Source organism: Notolepis coatsorum (genome assembly GCF_963971535.1).
Source record: "Notolepis coatsorum genome assembly, chromosome: 2".
Lineage (NCBI taxonomy): Eukaryota > Metazoa > Chordata > Actinopteri > Aulopiformes > Paralepididae > Notolepis > Notolepis coatsorum.
Window position 1 is genome coordinate 227,225,247 of NC_140166.1, and position 25,133 is coordinate 227,250,379.

At 40.6% G+C, this 25,133-nt stretch overlaps 1 protein-coding gene across 1 annotated transcript in view; it reads right to left on the reverse strand.

The window, feature by feature from the left end:
• tyro3 (TYRO3 protein tyrosine kinase) overlaps positions 1-12,006 on the reverse strand; it is an 88,912-nt gene extending 76,906 nt beyond the window's left edge. The window contains exon 1 of the mRNA XM_084336921.1: positions 11,723-12,006. Within this exon, the coding sequence (XP_084193047.1) occupies positions 11,723-11,786 (64 nt within the window). The 5' untranslated portion in view covers positions 11,787-12,006. The remainder of the gene's footprint in view (positions 1-11,722) is intronic.
• Between the last annotated feature and the right edge of the window lie 13,127 nt (positions 12,007-25,133).

The following is a 25,133-nucleotide window of genomic DNA, read 5'->3' on the forward strand; positions in this document are numbered from 1 at the left end:
CTTTAAGCTGTGTTTTATTGGGGTCTAAATCAACTATTTTATGAAATATTAGGAACATATTAGTCCTAATGTAGGTATAGTCCGATTGATTTTAATATAATCAATTCCAAATAACTTGTTTACCTTCTTTTTTGGGTGGGTTGGGGTCCACCACCCTAAACAATTTTTATCCCAAACAATTTAGATAATCCTGCATTACACCATGAAAAGACTTTGAACTGAGGGTGGAATTTGAGGGTCTCGGTTCCCAGACCAGGCACACAGATTACACACCGGGTTGTGGAGTGTGGTTCCTTCCCAGAAGACTTTGTTCTGTGGCCTGTTAGACTTGCTGGGTCATTCGGTGTAGGAAACAGAGCGCTGACGCTGACCCCAATCCCAGCTTGGGACCTACCTGAGAGCTGTGTACAGAATCTCCCTAACGAGGAAGGATTTCCATTTCACGCAGACGCCTGCCATAAACGTTACGATAAGACAAGAGATAAGGGTTTCAGATGAGTAACTGGAGGTAAAGAGGTAGCAGGATAAGACTGGAGGTAAAGAGGTAGCAGGATAGCCTGCAGGTAAAGAGGTAGCAGGATAAGACTGCAGGTAAAGAGGTAGCAGGATAAGACTGCAGGTAAAGAGGTAGCAGGATAGACTGCAGGTAAAGAGGTAGCAGGATAAGACTGGAGGTAAAGAGGTAGCAGGATAAGACTGCAGGTAAAGAGGTAGCAGGATAAGACTGGAGGTAAAGAGGTAGCAGGATAAGCCTGCAGGTAAAGAGGTAGCAGGATAAGCCTGCAGGTAAAGAGGTAGCAGGATAGCCTGCAGGTAAAGAGGTAGCAGGTTAGATCCCTGGCACCAGCAGGAGCATGTGTACAGGATTCAGTTCAAAATTCGAATCATCACCTTCAAAGCCCTCAACAACCTGACCCCCTCCTACCTCTCTGACCTCCTTCTCCACCACACGCCTACCCGCTGCCTCAAGTCCGCAGATGCTAACCTCCTCCAACCCATCAGGACTAAGCTCCGGACCTGGGGCGACAGACGGAGCCTTCGCTGCAGCTGCCCCCACCCTCTGGAACGCCATTCCCAACCATATCAGCCATGCAGACACTCTTGCACCATTCAAACAAGCCCTCAAAACCCACCTTTTTACCCTTGTTTTCAACCCATGAACTCCTTCCTCTCTCACTTTTTTTTTATTTCTCTCTACTAAAACTGTATTGTATTGTTTGTTTTGTTAAAGTGTCTTTGAGCATTTGGAAAAGCGCTATATAAATCAGATGTATTATTATTATTATTATTATTATTATTATTATTATTATTATTATTAATATTATTATGTGCTCCCTGGTGGTGGACTAATGGTGAAACAATGGGAGGAGGTGGAGACCTACAAGTTCCTGGGAGTTCACTTGAATCATAAACCTGACTGGTCGGACAACACAGAGGTCCTCTACAGGAAGGGACAGAGCAGGCTAGGCTGTTCTTCCTGAGGAGACTCGGGTCTTTCAACGTGTATAATAGGCTGCGGCAATCCTTTTGGTACCACCACAGTCTGTGGTAGCCAGCGTCCGTCCCCTTCTTCGCCATGGTATGCTGGGGTTGTAACTAACGTTCGAACATTCAGACCTTTGTTCGTTACGTTGGCATTCGAATTCTAAATCAACATTTGAATAATATTCTTTTTTATAAAATAAATAAATAAAAATGTTTTATATATTCTTTTTATGTGTCTATTCATTCTGCTTAAACCAATGGGGTTTTTCTTCACAGTTGCAGATAAAGATTAGGCTACACTAATATTATAGTATTAAAAACTGATGAGTTATATTCATTAAAGAAAGTTGATTTAATAAAAAAAAAATACTCATCTAATCAGATTAATCACTTTATTCAAATTGAGGATTTAGTTTGAGAGGGCGGCTGATTGGCGCAGTGGGCAAGGCGCTCGCCACTAACGCAGGATACGCTGGGTTCGAGCCCAGCTCTCGGCATTGCTACCGGCTGGCCGGTCGTTCATACTAACACAATTGGCAGTGTTAGAGGGTGGGAAAGCCGGTGGGTGGGGATTGGAAGTTGTGGACAGCGACTCCTACAGGTCGGTTTGGTGACGCCGGTGCGGCGGAAGCAGGAAGTAGCGGGGGCAGCGTGAGCCTCCCACTCGTAACTCCTCGCCACTGAGAGTTCGAGCTGCTGCGGTGAAAAGATGCGACAGGCTGCCTCCTCGTGTACCGGAGGGAACACGTGATGCAAGGCTTCTGTCCTCACTACAACCGACCAGTGGGAGGCATAGTCTAGCAACGTTCAAGACAGGGGAGGGAAGAATTGGATAATACGAAATTGGGATGGGAGAAAAGTAGAAAATGGGGCGAAAAAGTGGATAAAAAAAATGATTTAGTTTGAGGATATTTAAAAAATTCAATAAAATGTATTTTGACATTTTTTTTTGAATTTTTTATTATTTTTATTAAACAAAGGTTCGAACGTCTGTTCGAAAAACCCTGACGAAGTTCGAATCCCAAAAACAGGCTTCGGGGACAGCCTTAGTTGTAACATCAACTCAAGAGACACCAACCAAACTGAACAAGCTGGTGAGGAAGGCTAGCTCCGTAGTGGGAGTTGAACTGCTCAAACTAGAGGTGGTGGCAGAGAGGAGGATGAGGGGTAAGCTGGACGCTATACTGGAGAACACGGCTCCCACCCCCTCTATGAGGAGCCAGCCAGGATGAGGAGCCCCCCCCCCCCCCGACACACCACAAACCGCCTCTGCCAGTCCTTTGTGCCAGTAGCCATCAGGCTCCACAACCGTGGGCATGGACTGCTGCCAATAGTTGGAGAACTAACGGCTGGGGAACTTGTCTCTTAATACTAAACACAGCGCAGACTCTGCTGCAGTGTGCTATTATGTATTATTATTATTATGTATACATCCTTATTATTATTATAATTATTATATTAATGTATACTATCATCATCATCATTATTATTGATTGAATTCTGCCATTGGACTACAATTACTATGTTCTACCCTATTATTATTGCAATTTATTTTCTTAATTTTACATAGATTTTTTCTGGGAGGTTTTAATGCTCATTCTGTGCCCATCTATAATTATGCCAACGTTTTGCTCGTTTTATGCCGGTGTCTATTTTGTGTTACTGCTGTGAAGCACTGGGCTGCACGTCTTTTATGAAAGGTTCTATACAAATAACATTTATTATGATTATTATTATTTATGTTTCTATTATTATCTTTTGTGCCCGTACATCCCCTCCCCCACGCTGCTATGCCACCTGAATCTTCCCAAGGGGATTAATAAAAGGAACACTTGACTCTTGACTACTACAGATGTGAACTAGCAACTGGATGGTGGGATGGTATTACATCTACAGTTCCCACCATATCTGCCCAAGTTCCCTTGAGCAAGGCACTGAAACCCCAACCTGTTCCTGGATTGCTGCCCTGCAGGGGACTTCATAGCATGAGACCAGGTAGCGTGAGACTGATTGGATGGTTTTCTGAATAGAAGACTCACACCGGGTTCAAACCCAGGTTAGATCTCAGAACATGTACAAGAGAGGACCTTTTTAAGCAATATACTCAATATTACTATAATACTGTGCATGTATTACATGTACTGTTTTCTTTATTATATTATTGCATGAGTACCTCAGACGAAGAACCATATGTCTGTTTTATGTTTTCAGAGGAACAATGTTTTCAAACTTAATTATCTAAAGATGGTGAGTTAGAGTGTTGTGTTCATTCATAGTTAAAGACAGTAGAGGTTGAGTACTTTATTATCTAACGATGGTAAGTTAGAGTGTTGTGTTCATTCATAGTTAAATACAGTAGAGGTTGAGTACTTTATTATCTAAAGATGGTAAGTTAGAGTGTTGTGTTCATTCATAGTTAAATACAGTAGAGGTTGAGTACTTTATTATCTAAAGATGGTAAGTTAGTGTTGTGTTCATTCGGTTAAAGACAGTAGAGGTTGAGTACTTTATTATCTAAAGATGGTAAGTTAGAGTGCCGTGTTCATTCATAGTTAAAGACAGTAGAGGTTGAGTACTTTATTATCTAAAGATGGTAAGTTAGAGTGCCGTGTTCATTCATAGTTAAAGACAGTAGAGGTTGAGTACTTTATTATCTAAAGATGGTATGTTAGAGTGCCGTGTTCATTCATAGTTAAAGACAGTAGAGGTTGAGTACTTTATTATCTAAAGATGATAAGTTAGTGTTGTGTTCATTCATAGTTAAAGACAGTAGAGGTTGAGTCGTTTCTTGTGATATCACAGTCACACTCCAAGTGATTTAGATTAACTTCTACACTGCAAATACACAGGCTGTCCAAAGAATTTGAAAACAGACGTATATGGTTATTCAGTGCAAGGGTTCATTTGATGGGGGTCCCTGTGCAGTAGATACATATTTACAGACATCTGTCCAGATGTGATTATGTACCATGATGTTGACTGAATTCGGTCGTTAAAGAACCCAGGACGCCTATCGTAAAGAGTAGGAGGTTGGGGTTCCCCGACATTCCTGGCCAAAGAAGTCCCACATCAAGGCCACCTAATCATCCCTTCCTCTTAATTGGCTGATATCAATCCCTGTCTCCTGAGCCGTTCAGCCATTGTGTGTAGTCAGTGTGATGTGTGCCTGGTGCCAGTGTATGGCAGCCATTGAGCCTGCGTAGCCCAAGGTTTGGTGCTACCAGTGGTGGTGAAGGAGGCAATTTCCACCCTACGTTGTAAAGCACTTAGAGTCTGAGAAAAGCGCTATATAAATGTAATGAATTATTATTATTATGATGTTCTGTACATTCCAGACCCATGCATTCAAATGGCCACCATATGTAGAAAACACTCCGACAGTCCATATAAAACTATGTATGAAGATCTATCCTTTTTTATAGAGGAGGGGGATCTTTCTCAGTACACACACACACACACACACACACGCACACACACACGCACGCACACACACACACACACATCTTTGCTCAAAAGGCAGTTTGTGTGGTAAGTTGTTGGTCTCCGTCTACTGTGACTGGAGGCTGTACGTCATAGAGGAGGAGAAAGACCTGCACTGTGGAGAACAGCTGGCCTCCACTGACACACACACACACACACACACACACACCCGACATAACACACATTTACATCTAGTCATTTAGCCGACACTTTTATCCAAAGCGACTTACAAGTTTTGTATGACAAGTCAGCAGGAAGGGCACAACTCTCTACACACCATCCATACAACACACACACATTATACACACGACATAACACACACCATCCATACAACACACACACATATACCCAACATAACACACCATCCATACAACACACACACATACACGTCCGACATAAGACAAAGCATCCACACACACACACACACACACACACACACACACACACACACACACACACACACACACACACACACACACACACACACACACACACACACACACACACACACACACACACACACACACACACACACACACACACACACACACACACACACACACACACACACACACACACACACACACACACAAATCACAACTCAACTGTTACCTCTTCACCTTAATGTATTAATGACTCTGCCTGTTTTCTTAGTTTGTCCCCCTCCTCCTCTGTCCTCCCGACATAACACAGTAACACAAACCATTCATAACACACAGACAAATGCACCTGACATATCACAAACCATCCATATAAACACACACACACACATTCTCACTCACTCACTCAGAAAGATATGCCTGGTCCAACACAGTCACACACACTCAGACAAATGCAGCCGGTCGACACAACACACACTATAAACACGCCACCCATGCAACACAGACCAAGCACACACAAACCAGAAACCATCAATGACTGTATTCCTTTAGACAAGGTCTCATGTACAGTACAGCTCAGTGTCTCATGTTCAGCCTCTAAACTCAGTGTCTCATGTTCAGCCTCTAGGCTGAGTGTAGGGCTGGGCGATTAATCGATTTGATCGATTAATTCGAATTCATGATTTAGGAAGATTTTTTTTTAAATGAAAATCAATTTTTACAAAAAATATATATATTTTTTTTCTTTTTTTCACTAGTCACCTTTTATTTTACAAAAAGTAAGTTATTGCACTATTAATCCCAATAGGGACATTCATCTTTGTTTGATCAAGAGTAACATTTTATATATATATTTTTTTTTTCTTTTTTTAAGTGAAGATTGGTGAAAGTTAGGTTTGCAGTGCACTACGATCCCAATAGGGATATTCATCTTGGTTTGATCATTTTTTTTGTGTCAAATAAAAACAAAGCTTATTTGAATGATTTCCTTGGCGTTCGTTTCTAGTTTTTAAGAGAAAGAAATCGATTAAAATCGTAAATCGGATGTGTGGTGTGAAAATAAGCTGAGATTTTATTTTTAGGCAATATCGCCCAGCCCTAGTTCAGCCTCTGGCCTCAGTGTCTCATGTTCAGCCTCTAAGCTCAGTGTCTCATGTTCAGCCTCTAAACTCAGTGTCTCATGTTCAGCCTCTAAACTCAGTGTCTCATGTTCAGCCTCTAAACTCAGTGTCTCATGTTCAGCCTCTAAACTCAGTGTCTCATGTTCAGCCTCTAAACTCAGTGTCTCATGTTCAGCCTCTAAACTCAGTGTCTCATGTTCAGCCTCTAAACTCAGTGTCTCATGTTCAGCCTCTAAACTCAGTGTCTCATGTTCAGCCTCTAAACTCAGTGTCTCATGTTCAGCCTCTGAGCTGAGTGTCTCATGTATAGGGGTGTGGAAATTTATCGATTCTAAGATGCATCACGATGCGGACGATTCTACATCGATGCAGTGACAGAACATGATAGATTATTATTTTCTTTTTTTCTTACTAGCTTTTATGTTCTTTTACAATGTAGCGCTTTGGGATTTGCTCCACAACTATAAAGCAGCTCTACAAATCAAATATATTATTATTATTATTATTATTATTATTATTATTATTATTATTATTATTATTATTATTATTATTATTATTATTATTATTATTATTATTATTATTATTGTATTATTAAAGCTAGTGCTCTGGTCATGCATCCACTCAACTCATAGAAAATATTCTATTCTAAAAGTATTGATACTAATTAAATGGAGTATTGAACCGTTTTTAACACTTTAACTGCCGGAAGACGCTTTTAGGCGTCCTTCCCCGCCATGCTCAAGTTGCCGAGGACGCCGTAACTCTCTTTGATATCAATATTTCAAAAATCTGTGATCGAAATCATATTTTCTTTCCGGAGCCCTGAGATGTACTGGTGAGCTCCCATCAACTGTTTAACGGTTCGAGAGCGCCATCTGGTGGCCGATCGGCAGATCGGCCAAGAGGGAGGGGCTCGCCAAACAGGAAGTGCTCATCCTATGTGCTCCGGGCACTCGCGATCGGTAGCCGGACTCCATCTCAACACACTGGATGATCAATCGCTCGCCCTAACTCAATAAACAACGTTATTTGGACGTATATAGTATTATACAACCTGAAAATGGTTCATCTGGATAAACATCCCATAATCGAAAACGGTCTACACCACGCTGATCGTCCAACGGCGCGAGGAAGATACGGTAAGATTCAGCGTTATTTTTGAACGTGTTCGATATAAACTGCTCTGATGAACATATGACCCACAATAGATGAATGATATAACGCTGCCCACGGAATTATAAACGATCCCCCGCCCATCCGGTCATCATCAGATGATACGTAGATACTTCTAGAAGTACGTCCAATTGAAATTTTTTATATCGCGCCGATTGCCATCAAACTGTATTTCATCATCAATATAATGCATTTGGGGCTATAGATCACGTTCTGGAGAAAGCTGCAGAAAGAGATGAAAACATACTTATACATTAGACCATATTTTACTATGAATATGTGAATGAAAAAGTTTAACGTTGCTACACAATGAACAATACATATAGGACTTTGAATGGGCCATAATAATGGCAATTTAGCAATAGAATTTAAAAAGTTATAGCCCTGCAAAGAAGGGGTACTTATCCATAGACAAATAGAGCTGGCAACCTATGGTATATCATGAATTTAGCCTTAGGCAATCAAAGTGTTAACAGCTGGGTATCGAGATACCTTTCTAGTATCTGTATCATGCAACACTAGTAAAGACATTTATTTTGACATTCTGATTTAAGAACTTTCTAAATAAAAGTAAATTTATCTGACTGCTTGTATTAATTTATGAAAAAGTAGCCATGTGCAATATAGATTATAAAATTGAGGATGTAAATAATATGCTGCATCGCGATGCATCGTAGACAGCTGAATCGTAATCGAATTGAAGTGAAGATTCACAGCTCTACTCATGTACGGAGTTTAATATGTAGCCTATTCAATCTGAACTTCACATGAGGACTGACAACACACAACATTAACCTCTTCATTTGCCACAATAAACTGCCGTCTTGAAAGTCAACATTTTTTTATGATGGCATGGCGGAGGGTTCCAGGTGTGTTCAAACTAACCTGTGACCTGCCAGGTGGTCTGTGAAACTGTGACACCAGCTGCCGTGCCAGGTAGGTTATGATCACGTGACTTCTCAAAGCAAAGTGCTTTTGAAAGGTTGCACAGTACTTTAGGGGGAATCTGATATAGGATGATGTGCTTGATGGTTGTGACCGTTATCACTTGACAAACAATGACGAGAAGGCCTACCGGGAGGAGGTTGATGTACTGGCACGCCGGGATAACAGCCTACTCCTGAACATTGGTAAAACCAAGGAGCTGATAGTGGATTTTAGGAGAATACAGCAGCAGGGGACACACACGCCACTGTGGATAAATGGGGCTATCGTGGACAGGGTGAGCAGCTTCAAGTACTTGGGAGTCCACATCACAGAGGACCTGACATGGACAACACACATGGTAAAAAAGACAAAACAGCGCCTCTATCACCTGAGACAGTTAAGGAAGTTCAGAGTATCGGGGAAGATACTCCACTCCTTCTATTCCGGGGCTGTAGAGAGCATTCTGACTGGAAACATCACTGCCTGGTTTGGAAACAGCACGGCCCAGGACAGGGGTGGTGCGCTCAGCAGAGCGTCAGCGTACTACGGGTATTGCACTACCACCCCTGCAGGACTTATATAACAGGAGGTGCAAATCCAGAGCCTGCAGAATAGCTGCTGCAGTCAGGCAAGTGCCTATGCACATACGCAGCAAGAACAGAGAGACTAAGGCTCAGCTTCTTCCCCCAGGCCATCAGAACATTGAACACTGAACTCTCCACACACAAGTACACATGACATGAGCACACACACACACACACACAGTCACACACACAACACACATTCGCTCACACACAAACGGTCACTTTAACAAAATGGAAAGGACACTTTAAAGGAATGAGGAAAATAAAGGTCACTTTAATTTAAGGAAAGAACTGATGTGGTTCTTGTATAGTATAGTTTAGATTTAGAAATAGCAAGTATAGCATAAGGATATAGAGTAAAAACTGTATATTGTATAGTAGTGTTTACTAGTGTACATAGGACCCAGTGTCTTAATCTCTAGCTAACATTGTATTGCACTATCTCAGTCAGGACTTTAGCATGTCTATTTTATTATTTAGTATTATTGCACAATCAAAGCGGGCATGGCCACCCGCATTTCACTGTATGCCCTGGTATGTATGTGACAAATAAACCTCTTGAATCTTGAATCTTCACTGAGGTCCCCATGTGTTGTTTTCCTAAAGTCACATTTGTTTGCATGTGGTTGTGTCCAAGACCACACACACACACACACACCATAGTTATATGACAGACATACACAAAAAGACACACACACACACACACACACACACACACACACACACACACCATATAGTTCTATGACACACACACACACACACGCACACACATACACAAAAAGACACACACCATATAGTTCTGTGATACAGAGACATACACAAAAAGACACACACCATATAGTTCTATGATACACACACACACAGAGACATACACAAAAAGACACACACACACCATATAGTTCTATGACACACACACACATACACAAAAGGACACACACACACACACACACACACACTGTATAGTTATTTGACACACACACACAAACATGCCATATTTGAGATTGTATTATACTGGGTGTTTACTCTCCTAATTACTTAGCAGTTCATTAGGGAGAAATGCTTTCTGTGAACACATCTAGAGAGTAAACAATTCCCTGACCGTGGTCTGTATTTACCAAGGAGAGAAGAAAACGCTCTGATTGCCCTCTTAAGCAGTGGGAGTGGAATTTGGCACGACCTCTACGGGCTAAAGGACAGAGAGCAAGTCTTTCACTGGAACTTCATCCTACTAATATCAGGACCTCTCAAAGTACAGCCAGTGGGGACATGTCGTTGACATTATGTCTGTCCCTCAAACGGGTTCCAGGAAATGTTTGGTCATATTCTATTTGGTCTATTTTGATGCACTTTAACTCTACTTCAGAAAGGATGCGTAACCTAACTTGACTAGTACGGGGTACAAACACACTGGCATTAGACCTGAGGCACTGTTACTTACTCGTTATGTGTCAATTATCAACGTCCAGTCCACTCTCTCACATGTATTCTCTGTGGAGCACTAGGTGACCTTGCTCGGTGAGAAGTGATATACACTAAATAAACTCACATTATCTGACCCTCAGTCCCACCTGTGTTACAATTTGGCCCACGGCCAAAGACATTGAAAAAAGATATCCCATTATATATATATAGCATCCCCCCCCCCCCCCCCCCACCTCCTCCAATGTACAGTTTCTTCCCCCTCAAATGTATACCTACTCTCTTTTTAGACTCTTTTTGTACTCTGGTATGTCATAAATGTCTAAATGTAGCAGTACTGCCTACCTGGATGTCATGTATGTCATGATGAATTGAAAATGGGGGACCCTGATGTAAACAAGACGAAAGTATTTCTCAGGTCTGCATCACCCCCTTAACAATTGTGTGTGTATTGAGCCGTACTGTATTGTACCCATTCTGCAATCTGTTAATACAATTTTCAATCAATCAATCAATCCCCCAAATTGATAGTGTTTTGGAATGAAACTCTTAATAAAACAGAAAATCTCAGCTGCTGATTTCACCTCAGGGCGACATTCCAATGCACGTCCCTTGTATGGACTCTAACCTGCTATGCGGGAGGCGACTATTACTGATTTGATTTGATGTTTTTTTTATTTTCGTGTCTTACATACAGGTGTATGCCCAGGCCAGCCCATAATGGGCTTACAAGACACATAAACAATATAGTATACTTGACAAATTACATATAGACCAAGATGGCCACAAGAAAAATAAAATACAATAAGCTGTTTACAAGCAATGTATGTAAACAAAGAAACAAGAGGAATTCATATACAATTATATAGGATATAGTGTGTTTTGTCTCTCAAGTGACATGCTTTCTCCAAAAATCCTGCAAAACTGAAGATGTCCTCCACACACACAAAAAACCTCAACATACAAGTCTCAGACTACCAAAACAAATCCGGATTTACAATTTGAATTTTCTCAAATAAAGCCCTCCTCAATACTAAGCATTTTTACCAATGGGACAAAACAAAATTCACACAAATCGCACTTTTATACACACAGATAAACACCCATAATTCCACAACCCCTGAGAGAGAGAGTAAAGATCTGCTTCACTCACCATTGCCACAGATCCCTCGATCACTTTGTAACAGGAACAATAAGGTCCAAAGAACAATTCTCATTTTCTCATTATTTGTCAACAACTTCTGGGTCTCAATAATAAACAAACAAGGCGACTGCTCTGCGTCGCTTCTCCTCACTTCAGTAACAACATCCTTCACATGATCCACTCTCGGGAAGAGAGATCCTCTCACAACAAGAGACTGCAGAGGAAAACATGGAGAAAACAAGTTCCAGGCAGGAGGGGGAAAAAGTGATCGAAAAAGTTGTTATCCTCTTTCTTTCCCGTCACAACGAATGATTTGGAGTCGCAACGGTGTTGCTGCTGCTAAAGTTGTTTTGAAAAACACGCCGTTGTTCCTTCCTTCCCCTCTCTCTCTCTCTCTCTCTCTCTCTCTCTCTCTCTCTTTTTTCCAGGAATGTGGCCCTTTAGTGCACACCAGTGCCGCCTAGTGACGCAGAGCAGGTAGTGGTCATTGATTGATTGATTGATTGATTGATTGATTGATTGATTGATTGAAAATTGTATTAACAGATTGCAGAATGGGTACAATACAGTACAGCTCAATACACACAATTGTTAAGGGGATGCAGACCAGAGAAAGACTTTCGTCTTGTTTACATCAGGGTCCCCCATTTTCAATTCATCATAACATATATATGACATACATGACATACAGATAGACAGTACTGCTACATCTAGACATTTATGACATACCAGATCTACAAATATACAGTACTGTTTGTGATACAAAAATAGTCTAAAAAAAGAGAGTTTATACATTTGAGGGGGAAGAAACTGTACATTGGAGGAGGTTGGGTAGGTGGGGTGGGGGTCGGGGGCGGACTGTACATTGAAGGTGGTTGGGTGGGTGGGGTGGTGGGGTTGGGTAGGCAGGGAAACTGTACATTGAGTGAGTCACACAAGTGAGATCAAAGAAACATGATATCACTATGTTACTATTCACCATGCTGTGTGAGAATGACATCACTACCGCCCCCCCCCATGATAGTTTATTTAATTGAAATTAAAGGAAAACTCCAACATTTTGGGAAATTAGCTTATTTGCCATCTACCCTGGAGTTAGACAAGAAGATACATACCTTTTTCTTCTCTGTGCATGCAGTAGGGGTAGGAAGACGTTTGGAACTAGGCTAATGGAGGAACCTACTTCCAGTGACTGATGCTAAGCTAGGCTAACGTGCGTGTCTTCCTACTCCTACTGCATGCACAGAGAAGAAAAATTTTATGTATCTTCTTGTCTAACTCCACGGTAGATGCCAAATAAGCTAATTTCCCAAAATGTTGGAGTTTTCCTTTAATGCAGTTTTTGTTTACATTTCAACCCAATTGAATCTGAGTTGGGACGTCTCTGAAGTGAACTCTGTTGCCTATACTCAATTTATACCTACCTACTGCCTTACACTGTAATCATAATAACTACCTATACCTTAACCTATAATCTACCATATAACACTGCATGATAGCCATGTACAATAATATACTGTATATATTTGTATCTATATCTGTATTAATATATCTACATATATCCCTGTTTACAGTCCACTGTGCACTGCACACGCTGCTATACTATATCTATATCTGTATATATCCCATACATACTCTTATTAGTTATACCACTGTACATAATAATACTGTTCACACATCAGATTCATTAGCATATTACTCAGTCATTTCGTTTTATATATTCCATTTAATCACTTGTTTACATTTAATCACACTGTTGTATATTGTTAATGCACTTTACTGTTTCACTCTGGTTAGATGACAACTTATTTTCGTCGTCCTGTATTTGTGCTGTACGATGACAATACTGTCTAATCTAACCTGACTGGAAGAAAAAGTCCCTGCGAATCAGAAAGTAGAAAACATGTAGAAAACAGTAGAAAAGCACAAACAAGATAAAGTGATCCCCCAACACTGATGTCATCTACGGTATTACATCATCATTTATGTCACACAATTCTGTTGTCTATAATCAAACCCATTCATCTACTGCCTACACCTGGCTTACACTGTATTCATGCTTACTTTCATTATACTACTTATCCAACCTGTAGTTTATCCGTATAACACTGTATAATAAGACTGTACGCACTCTATATACATATATCTATAAAAAAAAATAACTACTGGTTAGATTGGTTAAGTATTAACCACAGTGTATTCATATACTCGTACCATTGTAAACAATGATACTGTACACACATTAGCTTAGCATATACTCCATATGTTGTACTGTATACTACAATGCACTTTAATGCTACTCTGTACTCTGGTCTGGTTAGATGGATATAATCTATATAGCAACAACAACCAATATAGCAACCTGTACTCATTAGATGGAAACATGAATAACAGAAGAACATATTTCATAGACAGTATGTTTATTGATGGGTAAGTGAGGTGTGATGTCACACTGGGATCTTTGTACGACACTGATCATCCATAGCAACACTACTATCACCGACATCCAAGAAGGGGGATCCCCCTTGAACAGCCCTTCTAAGGTTTCTCTCCTCCACATCGCCTGTGGTGCTTTTTTCCTATTGCTGGGTTTTTAGTGAGTTTTTCCTTACCTTCGCTGGGGTATGTCTGTTTAAAGAAGACGTGTCCGGCCCATGGGGACATTAACTTGTGATTTCGGGCTTCACAAATACATTTGATTTTATTTGATTTGACTGTGAAGCACCTAAAGCAAAGCGATGGAAGCAGCACAGAGCACCTGGACATGTGAAATAGATCGGCTATTTGTTTTATTTTAAATCTTTATTTCGAACATGTAAATAAAACAAAAACAAATCATTAATCTCTAGCAATGAAATGAAAAAAAAATAAAGAACATAACTCAATTTACATGTTCGAAAAGGAGTAGGAAGATACACTTATTTAATCTGCCCCTTTTCCACTACTCAAAATTAATGTAATTCCTTACAGATTTAAATCCTTACAAAACAAATATATATATATATATATATATATATATATATATATATATATATACACACAATGTAAGACATAAAAAAAAAAAAAAGTGAATGAACACCCGTGAATGTCAAATCCCTTCCTCACCTCATGAAAATTATTTCTTTATAACTCTGTTTGAATTGCATTATATTTGGACGTTGGTTAAGCACAACATGCAGACTGTTCCACAGTTTCACTCCACATATTGAAATGCAAGGACTTTTCCTGGTAGTACATACACTAAGAATTTTTTTTATTGAGTTCTCCCCTCAGATTATAATCCCCTCTCTTTCAAAGAACAGTTTTTGAATGTTTCCTGGAAGTACATTACCTTTTGCTTTATACATTATTTGTGCTGTTTTGAATTCCACAAGATCAGTGAACTTGAATGTTTTTGACTACAGGCGACAGCCCTGCTCTTCACATTACAGTGGTTCTCAAGGTGGGGTCCGGGGGAACCCCGCCAGACATCTCAGTTATGTATCGTTTTACATTATCTTTCCACATCTGGGAGAAAACATTATAATTAAATTCCATGACTTTTTCAGGTTTTCAAGGACTGAACCCTGCCTTTTGCAGCATTAGATGTCTGTAGCATCTTCTCAATGCTGTTTATTCTCATACACAGCCACATAACCACATCTAGCTTGGCAAACCGTCCTTAGCCCCTTTCGTGACTGTGGGCTAGGCAAACCTGCACCCTCCAAGGTGTAGAACACAGATAGAACAATGTTCACACAGCACCACAGGAGTGGAACAAGTCGCCTCTGATCATCAAACAGGGCTAGAACCTGTATCGTTTCAAGGTGAACAAGGTGAAAATGTCCCAGAATAACTCAGGAGACCGACAGTGGAGGGAGGGTTCCTGCTTTAGTGTATGAGATCTGTACATTTCTTACATAATTATTAACGTTGTATTTTAATTAGACTTTTAGCTGAAGATACTAATGTTTATGTATATACTATGTGCTGCTGAGACCAAGGACTATACAAATGAAATAAGTCTGTGACTTTTTATGCTATCCTTGATCATTTTAGGATGCACAACTTGTTGTAACATGTATTTTAATAATTGTCAACTAAGCTAAACAAAAACGAAATTTGTATTAACAACAAGTGTGTAAACATCTGCTTTCACACTTAGTAAACCATTTTCAGCAAGAGCTTGCTTTTCTCATTAGCCGCCATACGTTTTGCAGTATTTGAAATTGGGATCTAAAATCCAGGGATCTCATCAAACAGACCCCTTACCTTAATCATAACTATAGACCCCTTACCTTAACCCTAACTATAGACCCCTTACCTTAACAATAACTATAGTTTCAAGTTTGTTTATTATTTCTCACAACAAAATACAGAATACTTTGATGAAATGCTTGTTTCTGTATGAGCCACTGAGAGTGTGCTACATACAGTAAAAAGAAAAAAGTAATTAAGAAGTAAGTAAAAAGTAAGTAAAGGAATGTTCAGTCAATATACATACAAACAATATACAATACAGAGTAAAATGAGTAACAGTGAGGTACAATGCAGAAATGAGATGAGGTACAAAACTTAGGATAGGGTGCAAATGCGGTATGAATGTAGTGCAAATCTTTAATAGATAAATATAAAGTGTGTTAAAGTGTCTAAAATGAGTAAAGTGAGTGGTAAGGTGAGTTTGTTTAAAGTGAGTGTGTACATGTGGATGTGTGTGCAGTGAGTGTAGATCAGTGGTTCTCTTCTCAACTGGTCTAGCCTCGGGAACCAACATTTTCCTTAGTCATTACGTCGCGACACAACATTTTTAACCACTATGATTTATGTAAAAAAAAAATTGCAGTAATACGCAATCTTTCAAAACATGAAATAAACACAAAAAAGTGCAACAAAAGTGCAACTATTGCTAAAAACCCAATGAAATAAAATAATAAATAATATATGCTTCTTAGCAGATTTCTTAGCTTAACATAACAGACCTAAATTTGGGGGAACTAATGGGATAACTTGGGTTGCAACAAAAGTGCAACTAGGGCTAAAAACCCAATGAAATAAAATAATAATAAATAATATGCTTCTTAGCAGATTTCTTAGCTTAACATAACAGACCTACGTTTGGGGGAACTAATGGGATAACTGGGGTTGCAACAAAAGTGCAACTAGGGCTAAAAACCCAATGAAATAAAATAATAATAATAATAATAATAATAATAATAATAATAATAATAATAATAATAATAATAATAATAATAATAATAATAATAATAATAAATAATTATGCTTCTTAGCAGACTTCTTAGCTTAACATAACAGACCTACAGTAAGTTTGGGGGAACTAATGGGATAACTGGGGTTGCAACAAAAGTGCAACTAAGGGCTAAAAACACAATAAAATAAAATAATAATAATAATAATAATAATAATAATAATAATAATAATAATAATAATAATAATAATAATAATAATAATAATAATAATAATAATAATAATAATAATAATAATAGATAATATATCCTTCTTAGCAGACTTCTTAGCTTAACATGCAGGGAACTAATGGGATAACTGGGGATGTTGTTTGCTCCTGACAAGAGTCTCAAAGTCTGGGGTGATGGTAGACAAAGCAACTCTGAGGTCATGCTCAATGTCCAATCTGTTCCTCCGCTTTGTCTTCAGCTGGACCAGAGCTGAGAAGCCACTTTCACAAAGATAGGTAGTAGAAACACTGTAGATGATGGGTTGTTACATAGTGTCATTGTCAACATTGAGAATAACTTAACCATAACTATAGACCCCTTACCCTAACTATAACTATAGACCCCTTACCTTAACCATAACTATAGACCCCTTACCTTAACCATAACTATAGACCCCTTACCCTAACCATAACTATAGACCCCTTACCCTAACTATAACTATAGACCCCTTACCTTAACCATAACTATAGACCCCTTACCTTAACCATAACTATAGACCCCTTACCCTAACCATAACTATAGACCCCTTACCTTAACCATAACTATAGACCCCTTACCCTAACCATAACTATAGACCCCTTACCTTAACCATAACTATAGATCCCTTACCTTAACCATACCTATAGACCCCTTACCTTAACCATAACTATAGACCCCTTACCTTAACCATAACTATAGACCCCTTACCCTAACCATAACTATAGACCCCTTACCCTAACCATAACTATAGACCCCTTACCCTAACCATAACTATAGACCCCTTACCCTAACCATAACTATAGACCCCTTATCCTAACTATAGACCCCTTATCTAAACCATAACTATAGCAACACACTCTTCCCTACAGGTGGCGCAATTTGCAAAAGGGGCGCCAACAACCAAAACCAAGAGGTGTAATGATGAATGGGAAGAACCCCCCCCCCCCCTTCAACACCCTGCACCCATGAAGCCAGAGCCCAGAGAAACATACAGGACTAGAACATCATATATCAGCAGACCCACAGTCTTCCTGTGGGACTCTAACCTTCAGAGAATTCCTCTTCCACACACCCACATACAATTTGACATTTACCCTGGAGCCACATTACATCACTTACTGAACATTCTGGGGCAAACAGACAAACTCACAGTTGTCCCGTCGGCGGACCACTCTTAACAAGCGCCCCCAAAAAGTGGCCATTTTTGTTTTCGTTTTTGAGGACTGCATACTTTTTTTGCAAACCAAAATGCTATACTTTATACTTATAGCCCATCCATAAGCCTGGTCTCTTCTGAAGGAGAACATTCTGAAGTCTCTGATACAATAAAGAAAGATCACTTTTCATAGGTCTGAACTTGAACTTGTGTACTCACGTTTTTCTGTAGTAGTTGTAATATCTAAAGTATATTTCCAAAGAAATTGGTATGGCTGAAAATAAAACCTCGGTCCTCCATAGCCTGAAGTCTTGTATAGTACATGTACAAATTTCATAAAAATGGTTGCAGGGCCAAGGCTAAGAGAATAATCAAAGACTCTAGTCACCCAAACAACTGCCTCTTTGAACTGCTGCGGTCAGGCAAGCGCTACCGGAGTCTCATGGCCAGTACAGAGAGACTCAGAGGGAGCTTCTATCCCCAGGCCATCAGGATGCTCAATGACAATGACACTTTTTTTTACCAGTGCAGTGGAGTTGGTAGTCCATTTGAGGTCCTCAGTGATGTGGGTCCCTAGGAACTTAAAGCAGGGGACTCTCTCCACCTCCTCACCTGCGATGATTAGGGGAAAGGGGTCCACCCTGTGTCTCTTGAAGTCAATGATGATCTCTTTTGATTTTTTTATGTTTAATGTGAGATTGTTGTCCGTGCACCATCCAGTTATTGTGGATTGTGGATAGCAGCATGGGGGAGGGGGGGTACAGGTATTCAGATTCCTTTATTAAGCCATTTGTGTAAAAACACATTGGTAATTGTTGCAGCAATACAGTGTATGCATTTTTTCCTTTCTTTTTTCACAGTAAACGACAACACCAACACAGACAGGACAAGAAACAGTGCAGTGGATGATTAATCAATAAAATACATATATATATATATATACAAAGTGAAGAGTGCAGAGTTCCAGTAAGGACTAGTGCAGTGCAGTCAGTGTCATTGTGCCAGTGTCACTTGGGGGCAGAGGGGGGGGGGGGGGGGACACCTGAGGCATTGATCAGCCTAGCGGCTGAGGGGAAGAAGCTCAGTCTGTGACGAGCTTTCACAGCCTTTGGGATCCTCAGCCTTCTCCCAGAGGGGAGCAGGGTGAAGAGGCTGTGACCGGGGTGGGATGGGTCGGCCATGATCTTCCTCGCCCTCTTCAGCGCCCTGGAGTCATGCAGGGACCTGAGGGAGGGCAGGGGACAGCCATATGGGCAGGGTAATAGTAGAAAGACATAAATATAGGCAATAGAATTATAGCAAAGATAAAAATAAGCAGTGTAAACAAGATAATTAACTCTGAATATAAGCAAGTAAACAGTGTAATCAAAGGTGCAGATAAGGCTCTGTATGCCTGTATATCAGTTATATTATAAGTCTCAATAAATATGGGCAATAACACTTAGAATCTGAATATATAATATGAGTAAGTAAGGTAAACAGTATACACAGGTGCAGTATACACAAGGTACCCTAACTGGCATGATATATACATTATATGTTGTATGTTGTAGTCCGTGCAGGTTAGGTGGTAAGAGTCAGACATTAGTAAGTAAGTAAGTACATTTTATTTGTATAGCACTTTTCACAGAGAACTCGCAAAGTGCTTTACATACAACAGAAATAAAATAGAAAATAGACAAATAAAAAAGCAAGAACCATTCAAATGATAGACCAAAAATCACAATGCATCTCAAGAGAAAAAACAGCAGACATATTTTACACCTGGAGAAGCTCAAACATTTCTCGAATAATCTCAAACCGGCCGGCACGTTCACACCGGGAATAATTGGTTTGGAACATGACGGAGGCTTTAGTTCGGCCCTCTAAGAAAACACTGAGCACCGATTTTTCATGTTCCGAACCAATTATTCCCGGTGTGAACGCACCGGCCGGTTCGAGATTACGTTCAGGAACCGGCCCCGGCACGGAGCCCGGCCGGTGTGAAAGGCCTATCAGAGGCCACGGTGAGCACCTCGGTTTTAGCCTCATTCAACTGGAGGAAGTTGCTTCCTTACCAGGCCTTAATGGCAGACAGACCCTCTTTTTTTTTTAAACAGTAAAATTAGAATTAAAATCATCAGGGCAATCAGGGTTAAAAGAGCAATACAGCTGGATATCATCCGCGTAAAAATGTGGTGTCTAAGGGGCTAGAGGAGGTTTTTGTGCTGCTCACTAGCTCTGTTAGGGTCATGGAGGGATGTGTGAGAAGGAATTCAGAGTAGACTGGCAGTTAGGACATTCCTAGATTGTTCCCTGAGGCGCTCTCCCCCAGCAGACTCAGTGTATCCACCAGCAACAGCACCACATGCAACATGACCCAACGCACTGAGCACCATCTCAGCCCTCTCTCCACCACACTCCCCAGATACTTACACACTTGGGAATTTAGGCGGCCGGGTAGCACAGCGGACTAAGCGTCTGTCTACCACTGCAGAGACACTGGTATCGAATCAGTCTGTCAGCGTTGCCTCCGGCTTGGCCGGTCGCCATACTGGCACAATTGGCAGAGTCAGCGGGAGGGAAGCCGGTGGGTGGTAATCTGGTCGTTGTAAACAGCGACTCCTACAGGTCGGTCAGGGCGCCTGCACAGCGAGGAAGGGAGATGGGTGAGGTAGTGTGCCCTCCCACGTGTTACACCTCACCAATGAGAGTCCGCGCTGGCAGGTGAAAAGATGCTGCTGGCTGTCTCCTATGTATCGGAGGAACGAGGAAGCATCTGATAGACTTCAGGGCTCCCTAGACCGACCAGTGGGGGGCACATGCGCGCAACGACCAGGAAGGGGAGGGGGGAATTGGCATAACGACTAAATTGGAAAAATACAGAAAATAGGAGAAAAAGTGGATAAAAAAAAAAAACTTAGTGGGAATTTAAATGGTGCATTTTATATAGTGCTTTCATCCAAAGCGCTTTACATGACTTCCTAGATCATTAAAGTAAAGTTATAGGGAAACCACAAGGACAATTGCCTGAGTTATATGTACTCTGGGAATCGAGACAAGGCTCAGCAAATACCGTCTGATCCTTTGCAAACATATCTAAGAAGTCTTTCATCCCACATGCCATTGCTCTGATGAATTCTTAGTTTTTAATTTTAACCATGGTACTGGTTAGGTACCTCAAGTTTGTGCTGTGTTGTCTTGTTGATTGCATCCATGGTGAAGCCAGACAAATTTCCACACAAGTGGATAAAAAAAAAATATCTATCAAATGGTTTATTCTAGATAGAATACAGATCATTACAGTTCCATCACATGCGTACTGTATCTACTCACCACTGACTTCACCAGGAAACACAACACCCTCATCCCAGTTCACACAGGATCAGATCATTGCACCAGGCCATCAAACACCAGTTCATCAACACGCAACAGACATACACACCACTGCAAACAATCATATCAGCATTCCGCAAAAACATAAACATGAAAGATTTCCTGACAGTCATAATTCACCACACCAAACGCCCACCTTAACCTCATTGGATCAGACACCCCTTACCTTAACCTCATTGGATCAGACACCCCTTACCTTAACCTCATCGGATCAGACACCCCTTACCTTAACCTCATCGGATCAGACACCCCTTACCTTAACCTCATCGGATCAGACACCCCTTACCTTAACCTCATTGGATCCGACGCCTTACCTTAACCTCATTGGACCTCATGCTCCACCTTAACCTCATTGGATCAGACACCCCTTACCTTAACCTTGTTGGACTTGGTGCAGGATGCGGTTCATGTGATTGTTATTTAGTGAATCCCATTTGAATTTGAAAGAAAATCCTGCGTGAAGTGAAAATGAAGGATACCAAGGGTCAGGTTTGTGACGGAGTAAAAAATAAGATCCTTTGTTCCAATGTAAACCCAGCCGTGAATCTTTCGCCGTCGACTAAAGACGCACTTCTTCAACAATTATTTGAAATAAAAAAATTAAAATCTAACCCTAGTAACTAACCTTACTGTCATGCACTTGTCCTAATAAACTAACCTACACTTAACACTTTGATGAACATTGTTACTCATCTGATAGAGTTGTACCCTTCCTGATGACTTGTCTTACAGAACTTGTAAGTCGCTTTGGATAAAAGCGTCAGCTAAATGACTAAATGTAAATGTAAATCACACACAGTACAACTTAGAGTGTGTTATAATTAGACTTGGCGACTGGCTGCGTTACTGTACATGTTTAATTGACAGACAATACAGATTCCTCCTTTCATAGAAAGTGCACCGTTACTCAGCAACAGATTAAAAATATCAATTCAATTATTCATTCACAAATGTAATATCAATGAAACGCTAATGCAGCGAGAACCACAATCTCTGATGTGAATTCGTTTTTTTGGAAAGAACAACTGAGATTAGAATAAAATAATGAAAATATTTAACATTGTGATAATATATAAACTATGAATATACACATGACCAAGCAATTTAATTGAAAATGACAGAGAAGTGATGCATGGCAGGTTTAACATGGTACTGAAAACATGCTCCAGGTGGGTCCTGGTACAATCATGAAACCATACAGTACTGGACTGACGTGAGCCGATCCATGCAACTGGGTGTGTGTTAAAGTTAAAAATAATTAACGTTATCTCTGTGCCCCAGGACAGTTCAGTCAATTTCTCGCTCTCCTAAAGCTAGAATTCAGAGAGAGAGAGAGAGAGAGAGAGAGAGAGAGAGAGAGAGAGAGCCCTCGGATCTGCGATGTCACCCGAATGCTCCATAGATGAGTTTATGAACTTTAAATCCTTAAGTCCGACGGTACCGGTCAGCGTTAATCAAATATAAACCTTGTTCGGGTGAGAAACTCACCATTTTTAACGACTCCACAAAATCCCTGCCCGTCGAAACAGCCCCCCGGATTTCAGATACAGATTTAACCCAGGGTTCCTGCATGCGCCACAAAGTTATATTTAAGACCTTTTTAAGACCACTTTGAATATAGAATTGAATACCCATTTCACAGCCATACTGGGAGAGAAAGGTATGAAGGAGAATTACTATGAAAGAAGTGATTCCTGCTGAACAACATACAGTAACAACCCTACCAGCATCCATACAACAAAATAGAATTGTTCTGGCGGGCGTTACTGCTGCCAAGAAACTAATAGCCATGAGGTGGAAAGAGCCTGAGAAGCTCACATGAATGTCTAATGACTTTTGTAGGGTTTGTGTTGTTTTTTATTTTTATTTGATATATATTTTTTTTTAATTTTTTTTTTTACTCCATTTATCATTCTATTATTGTCATTACTGTACTGTTATTGTTGTTATTTGATATTGTTATTGTTAATATTATTATTATTGTATATAGTTTGTTTATAAAAAAAGAAAAGAAAAAAAGAAGAAAAAAATAAATTTGATAAAAAAATTAATAAAAAGGTTATTCCATATGAATTGTTGAGGAGGAACCGATAAGACTATTACCATGCTGCTTACCTTGCAGCCTGGACATTTCCCCCCCAGACGCATTTAAACGAGATACAGAGAAGTTATCGCAACATAGAAGAAACCTCCTAATGCAATACATTTTTAAGACCTATTAAAATATTTAAGAATATATTTAAGACCCTGCCAGAACCCTGCAACAGCTTGTTCTCAAATTCCTGGCTTTAGGAGAGAGCCATTCGTGTACTCAATACCAAGTAACTGTTGTAGGGCACAGGAATGTATTATGAGAGTATTTATAACGGGTGGCATTTCACTTTTTGTTCCCTAAATATCTCTGAGATTATCATAAGCATAAAAATGACCCAAAGTTATAAAAAAAACAAAAAAAAAAAAGGGTCTAATCATACATTTAGAGTAATGATAGCGACAATAGCAATGCTCCACAAGGTTTGCGTATGAATGTCAAGCTGGAAGCGCCATTTCCCTGTAGTGTTGGTAGACGCTTTCTGTAAAGATCATTCTTATATTATTCAGCTGTGCGCTCCTTCATTATTTTGGAGACTGCTGCCTCGTCTCCACTAGCCAGTGTTCAGCAGTGCTGTGGCCTTGTCTCCACTAGCCAGTGTTCAGCAGTGCTGTGGCCTTGTCTCCACTAGCCAGTGTTCAGCAGTGCTGTGGCCTTGTCTCCACTAGCCAGTGTTCAGCAGTGCTGTGGCCTTGTCTCCACTAGCCAGTGTTCAGCAGTGCTGTGGCCTTGTCTCCACTAGCCAGCGTTCAGCAGTGCTGTGGCCTTGTCTCCACTAGCCAGCGTTCAGCAGTGCTGTGGCCTTGTCTCCACTAGCCAGCGTTCAGCAGTGCTGTGGCCTTGTCTCCACTAGCCAGCGTTCAGCAGTGCTGTGGCCTTGTCTCCACTAGCCAGCGTTCAGCAGTGCTGTGGCCTTGTCTCCACTAGCCAGTGTTCAGCAGTGCTGTGACCTTGTCTCCACTAGCCAGTGTTCAGCAGTGCTGTGGCCCTGTCTCCACTAGCCAGTGTTCAGCAGTGCTGTGGCCTTGTCTCCACTAGCCAGCGTTCAGCAGTGCTGTGGCCTGTCTGGCACACAGTGAGCGTCTCCATTGTCTTTAGAACCTGGCTGGACCCTGGCTGAGACTGTTACATCATCATGGTTTAGCTTGTGTACCACAGTTGGTGGTGTGGATTTTGAAAGGTTGCCTAGTAACTGGAAACGCAATGGACACCCAACCATACCATACCATGCTAGACCATGGCTAGCTCCAGCCAGGCTGAACATGGCCAATGGAGACAATGCATAAACAAGTACAAGGGTTATCCGTGTTCAATCCACAGGGAAATTCAATATCAAAATAATCAAAACCTTTCTTTCTGCATAAT